This window comes from Lynx canadensis, chromosome A3 (assembly GCF_007474595.2).
Source record: "Lynx canadensis isolate LIC74 chromosome A3, mLynCan4.pri.v2, whole genome shotgun sequence".
Classification (NCBI taxonomy): domain Eukaryota; kingdom Metazoa; phylum Chordata; class Mammalia; order Carnivora; family Felidae; genus Lynx; species Lynx canadensis.
Window position 1 is genome coordinate 73,530,957 of NC_044305.1, and position 20,208 is coordinate 73,551,164.

A 20,208-nucleotide genomic window follows, 5' to 3' on the forward strand; every position below is an offset into this window, starting at 1 on the left:
GGAGCCTGGAGCCTGATGTAAATTCTGTGTCTCCCTCTCTCTGCCCCTCCCCCGCTCATGCTCTGTGTCTCTCTCTCCAAAATAAATAAACATTAACAAAAAAGTTTTTTTAAATTGTTTAAAAAAAAGGGAAGAACATCTGACCAAAATGTCAAAAATACGATATCAAGTATGTGTTGTATAAAAAACAGAGTCTCATTTCCTTGGCTACTATATTTTATTAATAATCCAAATATTGGCTATTATAACACATATTAAACAAAAACCTTAATAAGTACCACCTTTCTCTGGCAACTAGATTAATGGTACCAGACCATTTCTTTTTAGTAGTAACGACATTAACCATACAAAAACGTCCCAATAAATTTAAATTTCCTAATAGTATTCTTTTTTTTCTGAGCCTCAAATGATTCAGCTTATTATTTTAGTGGTAGTTGAGGAACCACCTTGCTTCATTCAGTACTTATTTAAACTGCAGGCACAGTAGTCAAGACAAACACTGCTGCTGACAGAATTATAAAAATGGACTAAGATTTTATTAGCAAAGTGTGTCTCTGATAATCAAGTTCACTATTCATTCACAGGAATAAAAATAACGCTTTTTAAAAATTCAAAGAGCCTAGGTAATTTTACATGATAGTTATAGCTTACTTATTTCTGACTTGAAAATTTCAAATATTTATTTGCAAGACAAAAACACTTGCCATATATGGATCAAGTGGTTATCTGAAAAGGTCTAACTGCCACTAAACATGAAGAAGTGCATGTTCAATGAACTTCTCACAATCTATTCTCACCAGTTATTTCTCTCAAGACCTCTTATTATTACTCCCTCATTGTACTTATTTATCACAATCAAAAGTATTTTATTTAGTCATTTACTTGTCTATTATCCCTCTAATAAAACCGCTAAATTCCATGAGATGAGGGACATGGTTTGTTGTGTTCACCACTGTAGCCCTAATGCCTTAGCATTCAATAACACGTAGCAGAAAAGAGAGGAAATCTGAATGACACTGTAATTCTTACTGAGCTTGTACATATTCCAAATCATTAAAATGAAAAAAAGGAGTAATACTGACACTTAAGTTTACCTATCATTACTAAAAAGATTCAATGAAATAATTCCTTCCACTAATAATCATTTCAGGGTATTCTGTCAATCTTCTTTTCTCCCTGGGAACCATTTCTACAAGATGACCCTGATTCCTACCAACCCATTAAAAAAATTTTGGAGACACACATTTATGAATTTTAGCGTACCCAAATTCATTTTCCTTTTGTGAAACAGACCCACCATAATGTGTGACAATATTTTACCTCAATACTTTTTCTGAGGAGCATATGAGATATAAATAAATATTTTTAGTAGTTTTAATAGATTTCAGGGAAAATTTTGATTTTTCCAAAAGACAGGTAATTTAACAGGTGACAAAAACTGCAATGATTTAGACTTTAACTTGAAATCTGTCTTATATTAAACCAGGCCATGTGTGTCTTGGTTACATATATGAGGAAAAAAATTAGCAAATCAATTAATTGTGTAAATAAGACAGTTGATCTATTCCTGAAGATACTTTAGAACTGTCCTGGGGGCGCCTGGGTGGCTCCGTCAGTTAAGTGTCCAACTCCTGATCTTGGTTCAGGACATGATCTTATGGATCATGGGATCAAGCCCCGCATCAGGCTCTGCGCTGAAAGCATGGAGTTTGGGATTCTGTCTCCCTCTCTCTCTGCCCCTTCCCTGCTTGCTCTCCATCTCTTTCTCAAGGTAAATAAGCATTTAAAAAAAAGTTTAGAAGTGTCTTGGAAACATTTTATCTAAGAATATGAAGCACTGGGTTGATGGCAGAAATAGTTTGGTAACCTGGCTCTACAGGAAAAACACAGGGGAGTAATACAAGGAGAATTTCAATCTTCAGTAATATTTTGTGTTTTAAGTATCTGAAACAACACTGACAAAATGTTAAGATATTCATTCATGTCTAACCCTAAGTTAGTCCATTGGTATTCAAACAGATTAATAAAAAGAAAAGAATATGTAAGTGGTCATCCAGCAAATGTTAATGAAATATTACAGATGTGTCTAAAAAAAAGGTGTCAACTCAACACAAGTCAAAATACTAATAATAAAATCACCAGGCATGATAAACATTTGGGCTTTTCAATTCTGGCACTATTAACGTTTTGGGCTGGATAATTCTTAGTTTTGGGAAACTGTGCTGCGCACTCTAAGACACTTAGCTGTATTCCTGGCTTCTACCCACTAAACACTAGTAGTATTCCTAGGTGTAAGAACCAAAAATGTCTCTAATCACTGCCAAATGTCCCCTGGGGCATAAAAGCACCCTCCATTGAGGACCACTTATTTAAACTATTGAACTGATGGATTTCACAATTCTATCCTTCCCAAATTTCTTGGTGACTACAACATCGTTAGATTAACATGATTAATAAAAAGGTAATTTCAACACTTAGCTTTAGGCAGGAGGAAGACAAAGAACAAGACAGGAGTAGTTTAATAAAAAAGAAATACTACTTCATGCTACAACATGAATGAACCTTGAAATCATTATGCTAGGTAAAAGAAGTCAGTAACAAAAGACCACATAGTGTACAATTCCATTTTTATGAAATGTCCAGAACAGGCAAATATACAGAGACAAAAATAGATTTTAGCAACTGCCTAATGCTGGAGTGGTGGTGGTGGTAGTGGTGGTGGTGGTGGTGGTAAATGTGTGTGCAGGACAGGGAAAATAGGAGTAACTGCTTTTAGATATAGGGTGTCTTTCTGGAGTGACAAAGCTATTCTAAAATTGGTTATTCTAAATATACTAAAAACCTCTGAATTGGACATTTTTAATGGGTTAATTATACGGTATATGAAGTACATCTAAATAAAGCTGTTTAGAAAATAAAAGCAGTGGTATACAATACAGAATTAGGTTGCACTGACAACGGATTTAAGATTCTGATGCAGAAATCCCTTTGCCTTCCAAGGAGTCTCATTGAAAGTTTCAAGGCAAACTTCCATCTCTCTAAAGATAGTGTAAAACCAAAAATCCAGCATTGTTTTTTTTTTAATTTTTTTTCAAGTTTTATTTATTTTTGAGAGAGAGAGCATGAGTTGGGGAGAGGCAGAGAGAGAGGGAGACACAGAATGAGAAGCAGGCTCCAGGCTCTGAGCTGCCAGCACAGAGCCCGATGCGGGGCTCGAACTCACAGACCGTGAGATCATAACCTGAGCTGAAGTCAGACGCTTAACCAACTGAGCCACCCAGGTGCCCCACAGCATTGTTTTAAAGAACAAAACTGAAGACTGTCAAAATAAGCCACTGTATCACTTAATCTAGTCATTTGTTTCATATCTGAAAATACTGATATCAAACAACATTAAAAGACAAAACAGATGTATCATAAAACCTAACTTACTCATATCAACTGAAGGAAAATGACAGCTGGAATATTGGCAAATAATAAACAAAAGTTTATAAAAAATCTAGCACAGACTTATTTCTGACAAGGAGTACTAGATATTAGAAAGGAAGGAAGGAATCCAAAAATGCTAGATAATTTTTAAAAATTTCTTTTAAAATGACTGAGCTCAAAAGAAAATAAAAAGATAATCCTCAGTTAAAAGATAAAACAAAACAAAAACCTGAACCCTACAAAGGAAGACAAGAAAGAAGCTGTTTTTCTTGGCCTTTGGTAGAGACTGAGGAGGGTTATTTCCCTAAGGATTTGCAATAATGTAGCACCAGCTTAAAAAAAAAATGTAAACACATAATTTACATACACACAAATGCAGAGAAAGAGATTCAGAAATCCACATATTCAGGCACTAATAGAGGTACTCTCCAGGCATTAGAAGTATGTTTGTATTTTGTCATCTTTTCTAGTTTTGTATAGTATACAAGTATTGCTTCTAAGTATAGAGCTGCTTAAAATAAAATGGTTCTGGGATTGTTGCACAAATAAAACAAATTCTCTCTGGAGCAATACATCTTTGGCCCAGACACAAAGTATTCCCACAGACAAATCCCCTCCCACCCAAAATAAGGTCACAATTACACACACACACACACACACACACACACACCATTGCCCCTGCTGCCACCACCACCGTAACAAACAGCAAACTGAAAACAAAATGCAGGTTCAGATCCCCACGGATCTGACTTCAGATTTTGGAATTATCAGGCATAAAATCTAAAATAGAAAAATTTTTTTAATTTCTGAAGAAATAAAGGAATTAAAAGAATTATTAATAACAACATGAAAAGGCAAGACACAAAGAATCAAACAGAACTTCTACAAAGGAAGGATGTAATTACTGAATGGAAAGTTAATCAGTGGGTTAAACAGAACATCTGACACATATGAAAGGCAAAATTAGCAAACTGGAGAGATAGTCCTGAAAAAAATACTCAGAATACAGTACAAGACTGATAAGGTAAAAGAAAGTTTAATGAACATGGGGGATAGAGTAAGAAACTAATAAACATGTAATAGAAATACCTGAAGGATATCAGGCTAATATAAAAGGAAAGAGACATGAGAATAGACAATATTAGCAACCAGGAGATAAAGTTTAACCTAGGAACAAAAATTAGACTAATAGCTGACATCTCTAGAACTGAAAGGAATCCCGAGATAGAAGAATAAAATCTGTAAAACACTGAGAGAAAAGTAATTGTTAAAGAATTGCATACCCAATAAAATGATCTTTCAAGAACAAGGGTAAAATAAAGGCATTCTTGGACAAATAAAACATTGAGAAACTTTACCATCAACAAGCCCTCTTTAAATAAATATTTAAAGATATACTTCAGTAAGAAAATAATACCAAATAGAATTCTGAGGCACAAAAGAAAACCTTGTTGGGGGGGGGGCGGGAGGAAAACACATAGTTTGATCTAAAGGAACACTGAATCTATTTATTTAACACTACTTTCAGTATCTAATTTATGGGGTTTTTAAATTTATGGGGTTTTAATACTTTCAGTATCTAATTTATGGGGTTTTTAAAAAAGACAACACAAGACAAGAACAGCTTAAAGATCATAAAGGGAAATAAATGGAGTTAAAGCACTCTAACATCATGGAACTATTACATAAAAGAGTAAAAATACCAAGTAATTTTGGCCTTTTTTTTGCTAGGTAAGAATGGAAGGTGTAATTTCAAGAGTGGCCTATAAAAAAAAAAGAAGTAGGATAAAAAACATTTACACCAGTAGAAAAAAATATGAGGAAACACTTATAAATGGTACAATTCGCCATAATAATTTAAACATTTAAAACTCATTTGCATTCAATCATAGAGCTTTCAACTGTATAAAGGAAAACTTGACACATCTATCATCATAATAAGAGATTCCAACTCATCTTTCTCAATAACTGATAGATCAAGAGACAAAATTAATCAGGCTATGGAAGTTTGAAAAATGCAATTAACAAACAAGCTTGCTCTGACTCTGCCCCCAAAAAACTGGAGAATACCTATCTTTCTGAAGCACACATCAAACTTTAATAAAATGTGACAACATAATAGGCCAAGCCAAGTAATTATTAACAAATGTCAAAGAATCAGTATCACAAAAGCCATTTTCTTTGACCAAAAATCAAAACCAAAAAAGAGTGCTTGAAAAATACCCTATGTTCAGAAATCTAAAGGCATATTTCTAAATACCTCAAGTGGAAAAAGAAATCACAAAACGAGAAAATGCAAAAAATAAATATTTTAAAGAATACAACATACCAAAATTTGTGTAATGCACCTATGGTGATTTGTAGAGGTGTACTGATAGCCTGGAAAATGCTCATATTTAAACCACGAACTATGCATATAATTTAAGTTTAAACAAGGACAATAAAAAGTACACTTTTCAAAGGCATAATTCAAGTAGCCTAACAAAGTGTTGCACTATGCAAGCTCTCAGAAACTGGGAACTGGTTTTAAAATTTCATAAAGTACAATAATTATTTTTAAAATTAGGTAATATGAAGTGTTTGCTTGTATCTTTAATATTGCGTAAGAAATGGATTATGTCAATTCTACTCTATCTCCAGCAAATAAACCAGTATCTGACACATAATAATTAGCATTTAGTATATTGTAGGTAAATAATACCTTTTGTTATTATACAAAAAATATGAATACATAAACATTAATTATAATACTAAATGAAGAAAAAGGACCACTTACCTGGTAATAAAATTTTATCTGTCTCACCAAAATGGATAGATTATGAATTCTAAGTGATGCATCATTGTTGACCTTTTTATTTACTCTCTGACTCTCCGATTTAGGATTGCTGTAAGAAATTTTAAAAAAATGCTTTAAACTAAAATTATACTCAAATACATGTATCAACCTATAGGTGACTGAAAATAACCACATTAAAAAATGTGTATCCATCTGCATTAACAGAGATGACCCAAAGGACAGATGATGTGTTCTGTGCTTCTAATTAATATAAACGCATCTGATATTTCTAAGACAATGGCAAAATAAATTTGAAACATAAGTTACATATTTCTCTTCATTCTCATTTTGTTTCCCCATCTTCCTGGGATGAATAACCTCTTCTTTCTTTCAAATATATTTATTTCCATCACCCAAAATACATCTATTTAAATCAAGACTGTAGGACACCTGGGTGGCTCAGTCAGTTAAGCATCCAACTTTGGCTCAGGTCATGATCTCACAGTGCATGAGTCTGAGACCTGCATCAGGCTCTGTGCTGACAGCTCAGAGGCTGGGGCCTGCTTAGAAATCTTTGTCTCCCACTCTTTCTGTCCCTTCCCCGCTCATGCTCTGTCTCTCTCTCTCTCTCTCTCTCTCTCTGTGTCTCTCAAAAATAAACAAATATTAAAAAAATTCTTAAATAAAAAATAAATAAATCAAGATTATAAAATATGAGCTAATAACCAAGAAATGGTGTATCTCCTCAATAGATAATGGAGACTATATGTGAGCAGCCACTGTTTCACAGAAGTTAAAGAATGCAGTTATGACACAGGTTAATACTTTAATATAGGTAAACTATACAGATTCAATGAAAGCAAATGGTTGAAGGATTCTGAAGGAGCAGAAACAGAAAAAAAAAAAAAGTTAGACCATGGTTAAGAATGAGAAATTCAATCACAACCAAAAAAAAGGCAATACAAGTTAAAATACACAAGTGTGACTATATAAAACCAAAAAGCTTCTGCACAGCAAAGGAAACCATCAACGAAATGAAAAGTCAACTTATGGAATGGGAGAAAGTATTTTTCAAATCATATATCTGATAAGGGGGGTTAATATTCAAAATACATAAAAAGCTCATACAACAACAAAAAATGAAACAATCTGATTTTAAAATGGGCAGAGGAACTGAATAGACATTTTTTCTAAAAAAGACCTACAAATGGCTAATAGGTACATGAAAAGGTACTCAACATCAGTAATCAAAAAAACACAAATCAAAACCATAATTAAGAATCACCTCATGTCTGTTAAAATGGTTACATCAAAAATGTAAGTGATAACAAATGTTTTGGCAAGGATGTGGAAGAAAGGGAACTCTCGTGCACTGTTGTTAGGAATGTAAATTGTTGCAACCACCATGGAGGTTCATGAAAAATTAAAAACAGAACTACCATATAATCAGCAACTCCACTTCTCAATATATATGCCAAAGGAAATGAAAACAGAATCTCAAAAAGATATCTGCATGTTCACTGCAGTATTATTTACAATAGCCAACACAGGAAAACAAACTGTCCATCAACAGATAAATGCATAAAGAAGATGAGATACACACACCTTATATATGTATTAAAATTATTACTCATCCATGAGAAAAGAAATTCTGCCACCTGCAACAGTCAAATGGACCTTGAGGGTGTTATGCTAAGTGTAATAAGACAAACAGACAAATACTTATATTCTTTTTAAGAATAGGAAATTCAAGTGGTTGCACTAGAACAGAAGAGTAAATCCATGCCAGAACATAAGCAGGTAAGAGCTAGTTCCTCATTAGGGCAAAGAGGTCAGGCTGGATAAAGACATTGCAAAGTGAAACGGCAGACAATAAATCAGGACTTCCTATGCAAGGGCTGAATGCATATCATAAAGCAGGAACCTAAGCAGTTATTGGGACAGAGTACTATCCTATGATTATGACTTTAAATGCAGTACCTCCACATAAGAATGCAGAGAAGAAATTGATAGCTATACAACAGAGAATAGGAACTGAATAGAAACCTCTCATTCCTTAATCCTTCCCTTTTGTACTCAGTCCATTACAATCCTAATGCCTACAATTCCTTCCCCAGACAGATTAGACTCTACGGTGCTATATTTTGGTAATTCTCAAACTTTTAGGCTCCAAACAACTTTTGTTTTCATGGGCTATATTTACTGTAACAGAAATTAAAACTGAGAAGATATCACAGTTACTTATTAAGTCATTTTTAAAAATAATAAATTTCACACTTAAAAATATCAAACAAAAAAATTAATGAGAATAGCATTGTTTTACTATTTTTACACATCTCTTTATTTTTTTATATAACTTATTGTCAAGTTAGCTAACACACAGTGTATACAGTGTGCTCTTGGCTTTGGGAGTAGATTCCCATGATTCATCACTTACATACAACACCCAGGGCTCATCCCAACAATTGCCCTCCTCAATGCCCATCACCCATTTCCCCCGCCCCCATCAACCTTCTGTTTGCCCTCTGCATTTAAGAGTTTCTTATGGTTTGCCTCCCTCTCGGTAACTATTTTTTTTTCTTTCCCTTCCTCAATGGTCTTCTGTAAAGTTTCTCAAATTCCACATATGAATGAAAACATATGGTATCTGTCTTTCTCTGACTGACTTATTGCACGTAGTATTAAATACCCTCTAGTTCCATCCACATTGTTACAAACGGCAAGATTTCATTCTTTTTCACTGCCAAGTAGTATTCCATTGTATATATAAACCACATCTTCTTTATCCATTCATCAGTTGATGGACATTTGGGTTCTTTCCATCATTTGGCTATTGTTGACAGGGCTGCTATAAACATTGGGGTACATGTACCCCCTATAAATCAGCACTCCTATATCTTTTAGATAAATTCCTAGTAGTGCTATTGCTGGGTCATAGGGAAATTCCATTTTTAAGTTTTTGAGGACCCTCCACACTGTTTTCCACAATGGGGCACCAGTTTGCATTCCTACCAACAATGCAAGAGGGTTCTCCTTTCCCACATCCTTGCCAACATCTGTTGTTTCCTGAGTTACTTTTAGCCACTCTGACTGGTGTGAGGTGGTATCTCAATGTGGTTTTGATTTCTATTTCCCTGATGATGAGTGATGTTGAGCATCTTTCATGTGTCTGTTAGCCATTTGGATGCCTTCTTTGGTAAAGTGTCTATTCATACCTTCTGCCCATTTCTTCACTGGATTATTTGTTCTTCAGGTGTTGAGTTTGGTAAGTTCTTTATAGATTTTGGATACTAACCCTTTATCCAATATGTTGTTTGCAAATATCTTCTCTCGTTCCATTGGTTGCCTTTTAGTTTTGTTGATTGTTCCCTTTGCTGTGTAGAAGCTTTTAATCTTGAGGAGGTCCCAACAGTTCATTTTTACTTTTATTTCCCTTGCCTTGGGAGATGTGTGAAGTAAGAAGTTGCTGCAACCAAGGTCAAAAAGGTTGCTGCCTGTTTTCTCCTCTAGGATTTTGATGTCACATATTTATGTCTGTCATCCACTTTGAATTTATTTTTGTGTATGGTACAAGAAAGTGGTCCACTTTCATTCTTCTGCATGTTGCTGTCCAGTTCTTCCAGCACCAGTTTTGCTAAACAGACTGTCTTCTTTTCCATTGGATACTCTTTCCTGCTTTGTCGAAGATTAGTTGGCCATACATGTGTGGGTCCAGTTCTAGGCTCTCTTCTCTATTTCATTGGTCTCTGTGTCTGTTTTTGTGAAAATACCATACTGTCTTAATGATTACAACTTTGTAGTACAGGCTAAAGTCTGGGATTGTGATGGCCCCAGCTTTGATTTTCTTCTTCAACATTACTTTGGCTATTCGGGGTCTTTTGTGGTTCCACACAAATTTTAGAATTGTTTGTTCTAGCTCTGTGAAGAATGCTGGTGTTATTTTGATTGGGATTGCACTGAAATGTATAGATTGCTTTGGGTAGCATCGACATTTTAACAATATTTATTCTTCTAATCCATGAGCATGGATATTTTTCCATTTTTTTGTGTCTTCTTCAATTTCTTTCATAAGCTTTCTATAGTTCTCAGCGTACAGATCTTTTACCTCTTTGGTTAGGTTTATTCCTAAGTATTTTATGATTCTTGGTTTGCACATCTCTTTAACATCTATTTTAAATTTAAAAAGCAGTCTTGCTCACCTTTTGCATTCATCTATTGTTTGTGGTATTTTGATTGAGATACATGAAGAAAATTTAGCCTTACCAAGATATGTACTCTGAAATAAAGCGATAATTCTCTCCATAGGAGAACCTATGGAACCCCTGAGAGGATCCTCAAACCATATTCTGAGAATTACTGCTTTATTTCAACTATTATCTTGCCAGCACTCCCAACATATTGATCCTTTGTCATGTGACCAAACTCACACTGTCAATCTCCAACACTGAGCCAGTTCAACCATATTCAGTGGAATTGTTCACAACACTAGATGAGAAAATAATACAACCAAAATAAGCTGAATATCAAATAGGATAGAACAGCTAGTACTAAACTTGCCCTCTTGCGATAAAGAACTAGAAAACTAGACGAAACATAAAATAATTGTTTCAGACTTTGGACAGCAGGTAATACAAGGTTATAATCCCTAGTGAAGTAGTGAGGCACTTTACAGAATGAGGTATCAGGAGGTGTAGCCCAAGTCACACCAAACTTAAGGACACAGAGCTTAGACTTCAAGGAAACTTAAGTAACTAAAATTTTCAGAAAATAATACTAGAGACAAGGGAACTATCCTAATACACAAGAAAGCTCCAAATATATGCCCTTGAGATTTTCACTAAATACTAAGTTTGCCTGTGTACCCTAAATTCCACAAGACTGAGCAGAGGACGACCACAGGAATGCTGCAAACTAAGTAACAACCAAAGTTCACCAAGTGCAGGGAGAAATTCAAGTTCTGATCAGCCAGAGTGAAAAAGGAATCTTGAATAAACATCCACAACATTTAGTAAAGACCTCAGAAATATGTCTTAGAAGTAGGACTAATCTAGGGGTACCTGGGTGGCTCAGTTGGTTGGGCATCCGACTCTTGCTTTCAGCACAGGTTGTGATCTCATGGTTTCGTGGGTTCAAGACCCACATTGGGCTCTGTGCTGGCAGCATGGAGCCTGCTTGGGATTCTCATTCTCTCCCTCTCTCTCTGTCTACTCCCCACTTGTGCTGTCTGTCTCTCTCTAAATAAATAAATAGACTTAAAAAAAAAAAGCTAGCAGTTAAGTAAAAGCTATTCCAGAACCTCCCCAACAAAGCTTGTAAATAAGCCTTGAAAGGATCAAGATGATTACAAGCAACATGACAATCTGCCAAAATAAAATTCATCACTCCTTAAAGGATAAGATCCAGATACTCCATAATATAATGATCAAAATGTCCTCTCTACAATCAAAAATTACTCGATATGCAGAAAAGGAAAAAAAATGATTCATGACCAGGAAAGAAAAATGGAAAGTCAAAAGAAACAGACCCAGAAATGAAAGAGATCATAAGGAGATCATGAGAGATAAGAACTTTTAAAAAGCTATTATAAATACAGTGGACCCTTGAACAACATGGGGATTAGAGGTGCTGACCCCTTGGCATGGCCAAAAATCCACATATAACTTCTGATTCCCCCAAAACTTAATTACTAATAGCCTACTATTGATCAGAGCCTTACCAATAACATAAACAGTCAATGAACACATATTTTGTATGTGTATATATACTGTATTCTTACAATAAACTAGAAGAAAAAAGAAAATTATAAGAGAAAATACATTTACATTACTGTATTTGTTGAAAATACCTGTGTGTAAGTGGACCCACACAGTTCAAGCCTATGTTATTCAAGGGCCAATTGTACATTAAAGGACTTAAAGGAAAGCATTAACATTATGTGGAGAGAAATGGAAACTACTCAAAAAAACCCAAATGGAACTTCTAAAGCTGAAAGAAAAATTTTTTAAATAATAAATATATACTGTATCTGAAATGGAAAATTTACTGCATGTGTTTAATAGTAGACAAGAAACTGTAGCAAAAGATTAGAGAACCCAAAAACACAACAATAAAAAAATCCAAAACACAGGGAGAAAGAGGGCGAAAAGAAAAAACAGGCTGAAAAGAATGAAGTCTAAGTGATTTTGGGGGCAATATCAAACTTAGAGAAAAGTTGCAGGGATAAGTAGTCTTCTTCCTAAACTTCCTAAGAATAAGTTGCTAACCTGACACCCAATAATTCCCAAATATTTTAGTGTTTATTTTCTAAAAACACATATAATCACATATAAAAACACAAAATCATGAAATCAACAATAATATATCACTACCATCCAATCTTTAGATTCCATTCAAGTTTGTTATTCCCAAATAATAATGGATGTCCTTTACAGGAAAAGGATCTAATTCAGAATCACACTTTTCATTCAATACTCTGAATTTCCACCGTTAGTTTCTTTCAGCTTGGAAGAGTTTCTGTCTTTCCTTGAATTTCACGACCCAAACACTTTAAAAGGTTAAAGCCAGTTATTCATAGAATGTCCTTCAATTGGGTTTACTTGATTACACTGTGTCTGAGTTATAATTAAGTTCAGGTTGTGTATCTTTGACAGCAAAAACACAAAAGCGATGCTGTGCTGTTCTCAATGCATCCTAAGAGATGGTGCATGATTTCAGTTTGTCCCATTACTGATAATATTCCCTTTTATCACTTGATTAAACCAGTAACTTCCAGTTTTCTCCATGACAATCATTATTTTTCTTTAGTAATTATTAAATATTTTGTGAAAACATACTTTGTAACTATGTCAATAATCTGATCTTCAATTTATTTATTTATATCAATACACACTCATGGTTCCCTATAATATTCAATAGATCACCATCTATTAATATAATTACTCTGATAACTATTATAGATTGCCTTTCCATTTTGTTGACTGTTCTTTTATTGTACATAAGTTTTTAGTTTGATGCAATCCCATTTGTCTAATTGTGCTTATGTTGCCTGTACTTTTAGAGTCATATCCCTAATTGAACTCTTTTTCAAACCAATTTATAATTTTCTCAGTGAGGGGATGGAGAACTATTTACATTGCTACTGGAAGCCAAAAGAAAGCTGGAGTAGCCATACTTATATCAGACAAACTAGACTTTAAATTAAAGGCTGTAACAAGAGATGAAGAAGGACATTATATAATAGTTACAGGGTCTATCCATCAGGAAGAGCTAACAATTATAAATGTCTATGCGCCGAATACCGGAGCCCCCAAATATATAAAACAATTACTCATAAACAGAAGCAACCTTATTGATAAGAATGTGGTAATTGCAGGGGACTTTAACACTCCACTTACAGAAATGGATAGATCATCTAGACACACGGTCAATAAAGAAACAAGGGCCCTGAATGAGACATTGGATCAGATGGACTTGACAGATATATTTAGAACTCTGCATCCCAAAGCAACAGAATATACTTTCTTCTCGAGTGCACATGGAACATTCTCCAAGATAGATCATATACTGGGTCACAAAACAGCCCTTCATAAGTTTACAAGAATTGAAATTATACCATGCATACTTTCAGACCACAATGCTACGAAGCTTGAAATCAACCACAGAAAAAAGTCTGGAAAACCTCCAAAAGCATGGAGGTTAAAGAACACCCTACTAACGAATGAGTGGGTCAACCAGGCAATTAGAGAAGAAATTAAAAAATATATGGAAACAAACGAAAATGAAAATACAACAATCCAAACGCTTTGGGACGCAGCGAAGGCAGTCCTGAGAGGGAAATACATTGCAATCCAGGCCTATCTCAAGAAACAAGAAAAATCACAAATACAAAATCTAACAGCACACCTAAAGGAAATAGAGGCAGAACAGCAAAGGCAGCCTAAACCCAGGAGAAGAAGAGAAATAATAAAGATCAGAACAGAAATAAACAATATAGAATCTAAAAAAACTGTAGAGCAGATCAACGAAACCAAGAGTTGGTTTTTTGAAAAAATAAACAAAATTGACAAACCTCTAGCCAGGCTTCTCAAAAAGAAAAGGGAGATGACCCAAATAGATAAAAACATGAATGAAAATGGAATTATTACAACCAATCCCTCAGAGATACAAACAATTATCAGGGAATACTATGAAAAATTATATGCCAACAAATTGGACAACCTGGAAGAAATGGACACATTCCTGAACACCCACACTCTTCAAAAACTCAATCAGGAGGAAAGAGAAAGCTTGAACAGACCCATAACCAGCGAAGAAATTGAATCGGTTATCAAAAATCTCCCAACAAATAAGAGTCCAGGACCAGATGGCTTCCCAGGGGAGTTCTACCAGACGTTTAAAGCAGAGATAATACCTATCCTTCTCAACCTATTCCAAGAAATAGAAAGGGAAGGAAAACTTCCAGACTCATTCTATGAAGCCAGTATTACTTTGATTCCTAAACCAGACAGAGACCCAGTAAAAAAAGAGAACTCCAGGCCAATATCCCTGATGAATATGGATGCAAAAATTCTCAATAAGATACTAGCAAATCGAATTCAACGGCATATAAAAAGAATTATTCACCATGATCAAGTGGGATTCATTCCTGGGATGCAGGGCTGGTTCAACATTCGCAAATCAATCAACGTGATACATCACATTAACAAAAAAAAAGAGAAGAACCATATGATCCTGTCAATCGATGCAGAAAAGGCCTTTGACAAAATCCAGCACCCTTTCTTAAAAAAACCCTTGAGAAAGTCGGGATAGAAGGAACATACTTACACATCATAAAAGCCATTTATGAAAAGCCCGCAGCTAACATCATCCTCAACGGGGAAAAACTGAGAGCTTTTCCCCTGAGATCAGGAACACGACAGGGATGCCCACTCTCACCACTGTTGTTTAACATAGTGCTGGAAGTTCTAGCATCAGCCATCAGACAACAAAAGGAAATCAAAGGCATCAAAATTGGCAAAGATGAAGTCAAGCTTTCGCTTTTTGCAGATGACATGATATTATACATGGAAAATCCGATAGACTCCACCAAAAGTCTGCTAGAACTGATCCATGAATTCAGCAAAGTTGCAGGATACAAAATCAATGTACAGAAATCAGTTGCATTCTTATACACTAACAATGAAGCAACAGAAAGACAAATAAAGAAACTGATCCCATTCACAATTGCACCAAGAAGCATAAAATACCTAGGAATAAATCTAACCAAAGATGTAAAAGATCTGTATGGTGAAAACTATAGAAAGCTTATGAAGGTAATTGAAGAAGATATAAAGAAATGGAAAGACATTCCCTGCTCATGGATTGGAAGAATAAATATTGTCAAAATGTCAATACTACCCAAAGCTATCTACACATTCAATGCAATCCCAATCAAAATTGCACCAGCATTCTTCTCGAAACTAGAACAAGCAATCCTAAAATTCATATGGAACCACAAAAGGCCCCGAATAGCCAAAGTAATTTTGAAGAAGAAAACCAAAGCAGGAGGCATCACAATCCCAGACTTTAGCCTCTACTACAAAGCTGTCATCATCAAGACAGCATGGTATTGGCACAAAAACAGACACATAGACCAATGGAATAGAATAGAAACCCCAGAACTAGACCCACAAACGTATGGCCAACTCATCTTTGATAAAGCAGGAAAGAACATCCAATGGAAAAAAGACAGCCTCTTTAACAAATGGTGCTGGGAGAACTGGACAGCAACATGCAGAAGGTTGAAACTAGACCACTTTCTCACACCATTCACAAAAATAAATTCAAAATGGATAAAGGACCTAAATGTGAGACAGGAAACCATCAAAACCTTAGAGGAGAAAGCAGGAAAAGACCTCTCTGACCTCAGCCGTAGCAATCTCTTACTCGACACATCCCCAAAGGCAAGGGAATTAAAAGCAAAAGTGAATTACTGAGACCTTATGAAGATAAAAAGCTTCTGCACAGCAAAGGAAACAACCAACAAAACTAAAAGGCAACCAACGGAATGGGAAAAGATATTTGCAAATGACCTATCAGACAAAGGGCTAGTATCCAAAATCTATAAAGAGCTCACCAAACTCCACACCCGAAAAACAAATAACCCAGTGAAGAAATGGGCAGAAAACATGAATAGACACTTCTCTAAAGAAGACATCCGGATGGCCAACAGGCACATGAAAAGATGTTCAGCGTCGCTCCTTATCAGGGAAATGCAAATCAAAACCACACTCAGGTATCACCTCACGCCAGTCAGAGTGGCCAAAATGAACAAATCAGGAGACTATAGATGCTGGCGAGGATGTGGAGAAACGGGAACCCTCTTGCACTGTTGGTGGGAATGCAAATTGGTGCAGCCACTCTGGAAAGCAGTGTGGAGGTTCCTCAGAAAATTAAAAATAGACCTACCCTATGACCCAGCAATAGCACTGCTAGGAATTTATCCAAGGGATACAGGAGTACTGATGTATAGGGGCACTTGTACCCCAATGTTCATAGCAGCACTCTCAACAATAGCCAAATTATGGAAAGAGCCTAAATGTCCATCAACTGATGAATGGATAAAGAAATTGTGGTTTATATACACAATGGAATACTACATGGCAATGAGAAAAAATGAAATATGGCCTTTTGTAGCAACGTGGATAGAACTGGAGAGTGTGATGCTAAGTGAAATAAGCCATACAGAGAAAGACAGATACCATATGGTTTCACTCTTATGTGGATCCTGAGAAACTTAACAGGAACCCATGGGGGAGGGGAAGGAAAAAAAAAAAAAAAGAGGTTAGAGTGGGAGAGAGCCAAAGCATAAGAGACTGTTAAAAACTGAGAACAAACTGAGGGTTGATGGGGGGTGGGAGGGAGGAGAGGGTGGGTGATGGGTATTGAGGAGGGCACCTTTTGGGATGAGCACTGGGTGTTGTATGGAAACCAATTTGTCAATAAATTTCATATATAAAAAAAAATAATTTTCTCTAGGAAGAATTTTTATTACATATGCTTAAATGCTTCCTAGTTTTTGCTATTACAGTGAATGTAATATTTTAAAAATATATTTGCTAATAGGTTACTACTGATCTATGAAGCTATCAATTTTTATGGATTGCTCTTATCTTTAGAAACCTTGCTAAACTTTCTTATTCTAATGGGTTGTCTGTTGGTTTTTTCGGAGGTTGTCTTAAATTTGTAGTTTTTTCATACTGGTAATCAGTTACCCCAACACCAATTACTAAAGAGCTTATTTCCCCCTGATCTCTATGATATATTAGAATCCCATATAAGTGTGGGCCTACTTTTGGAGTCTGTTGTGTTCCATTAGCCTATTTGTCTATTCTTGTCTTTAAAACCTTATTAATATCACTACTTTTATTATTTTCTTGATTCCATTAGAGCAAGCCCCCTCACTATTATTTTCATGGAAAAACCTTGAGAATTATCAGAATCTTATTAATAATAATAATTTGATAAAGACTGACATTTCCATCAGTAACATTTTTAAGTTTTCCCACAAAAGTCTCATACACTTATTTTTTTCTTATTTAGGTTTTTGTTTATGAAATGGATTTGTTTTCTATTATACTGTGTATTTGGTCATTGCTAGTATGTAATAGGAAAGCTGTTTTTGTATATTGCACTTCTGATTAACCACCTTTCAAAATTTAGTTTATTCAGTTCATTTTCTTGGGTTTTCTAGGTATAAAAAAATTCTATCATCAGCAAGTGACAGTTATCTCCTCTTCTCTAATCCTATATCTCGTTTCTATTTCTTTTTTTTTAAGTTTATTTATTTATTTTGAGAGAGACAGAGACAGCACAAGTGGGAGAGGGGCAGAGAGAGAAGGAAAGCGAGAATCCCAAGCAGGCTCCAAGCTGTTGGCACAGCCAAAACCGAGAGCTGGACGCTCAACCCACTGAGCCACCCATTCGCCCCTCATTTCTATTTCTTTATTTACTTTATTTAATTATTGCATCAACAAACAATAATGAAGAGCTATCCTTATCTCGTCCTCAAATTTAATAAGACGGCTTTTAACATTTCACCATTAATATATGTTTGCTGTAATTTTCTGATAGATACCTTCCTTCAAGTTAAGTTCCCTCCTATTCTTTATTCAGTATCTAAATGGGTGCTGAATTTTATCCAATTTTTCCTGCATCCATTCCCATCTGATTCTTCTTTTTCAATATGCTAATATAGTGAGTTGCACTGTTACATCTTATAATACTGAATTACCCTCACAATCCCAGATTATTTACTCCATCAGCTCCACCCCATAGTATAACAACTATTCCCTTTTTTGGTACATAACTCTATCATAGGCCTTCTAGTACTAAATTGCCTTTATGCCTCTCACTTTCTCGCTAGACTAAAAGCACCCTGACAGCAGAAACCTTATCTTATTCACATTTTTATCTCTAAAAATTAGCATATATCTTAACAATGTTGTATGAATGAATAAATAAAAATAATAATCTGAGAGTAAGCATAGTGCTTCAAAAATGGCTCCTTCCTAATAAAAGTTATGAGATGACATTCTCCAAGCTAATAACTCACTTGGCAGTCTAGAATAGATACCCCCCACTAAGGTCTGTGTACCAAAGATCAGTTGAATAACAAAGTCCTAACCTACAATTTGAGATCTACAGAAACAAGGGAGAATATGGTACTAAATAAAGCAGGCCAAATCTGACCTGTGACTGATTTATGCCTAGTACAAGAGAATTAATGAATAGCCCAAGGCAAATGAGTCTAACTAGAAAAGTGGGTCTCTGAGGTAAAAGCACCAACCAGAACTAGTTATTTACAAGGAAACTGTATTGCAAAAGTCAGATTATGTGTGATGGCAAACAAAGACAAACAGAAGCATGATCAAGAAGTCATGGTTAAAAACACAGAATGCTGAAGGGAAAATCTTGTTTTATATAATCCACTCTGGTACACTTAGTGCGTTAAACAAATCCTGAGTACCTACTGTGGCCATATTAATATATAAAACCTTAGTTTAGTCAATCTATCATTGTGGAGAAAAGTACACAGATAACTGTAATTGGGAGAGGAGAGTAGGAACAACCCCAGTAACAAACATGTTAGGTAAACCTACAGTTAGTTACGTAAACATTTCATTTGCAATCACAGACATTCAGTAAATATCTTTTTCAGCCTTCTTCTATCTCATTTTTATTTTCCTTACCCTATATTTGAATCTCCTTACATACCTTTCACCTGTGACTGCCTCCTATTCACACACTGGTAACAGACCTAAAAAACACTTTAGAGATTACCTAGTTTTTCACTCATCTAAATCAGAAAATCTAAGTCCAAAGGAGTAATTTGCCTAGACTCCTTGACTTTTTTTCCTTCGCTGTCTTTCAGCCTTTTCTCAGATAGGCTCATTCACGAAAACAAAGAAAAGACCAAAAAGAAAAGATTTTAGCAATGTTATCTATAAAACCCACATGTACAGTAAATCACTGTTTTTATTGTATTGGTTGAACATATTCTTAATTCTGTTTTCACAGTCAGTAACCAAACTAAAGAATATTAATTTCCTCTTCATTTCAGTTGATATTTTAATAAACCCAGATATTTAATTCTGACAACAAATATTTAAGAAAGATTTCAATATTACTACTAAAAGTATAAACTAAAAAATTGTACAAACTTATAATGTAAGCCCATTATTACGTGATAATATATAATTTGGATTATACTTTAAGATGAAGATGGATGTGTAATTTCTTTTTAAAAAAAAATTTTTTTACATTTATTTATTTTTGAGAGACAGAGAGAGACAGAGCGTGAGTAGGGGAGGGGCAGAGAGAGAGGAAGACACAGAATCTGAAGCAGGCTCCAGGCTCTGAGCTGTCAGCACAGAGCCTGATATAGGGCTCGAACCCACAAACCGTGAGGTTATGACCTGACCCGAAGTCGGACGCTCAACTGACTGAGCCACCCAGGCGCCCCT

General features: G+C 35.2%; 1 protein-coding gene across 5 annotated transcripts in view; it reads right to left on the reverse strand.

Moving 5' to 3' along the window:
- The window catches only part of CCDC88A (coiled-coil domain containing 88A), a 143,338-nt gene that overhangs the window by 99,922 nt on the left and 23,208 nt on the right, over positions 1-20,208 (reverse strand). For all 5 annotated transcript variants that reach the window (XM_030310632.2, XM_030310629.2, XM_030310631.2 and 2 more), the window contains exon 3: positions 6,206-6,314. In XM_030310632.2, the coding sequence (XP_030166492.1) occupies positions 6,206-6,314 (109 nt within the window). The remainder of the gene's footprint in view (positions 1-6,205; positions 6,315-20,208) is intronic.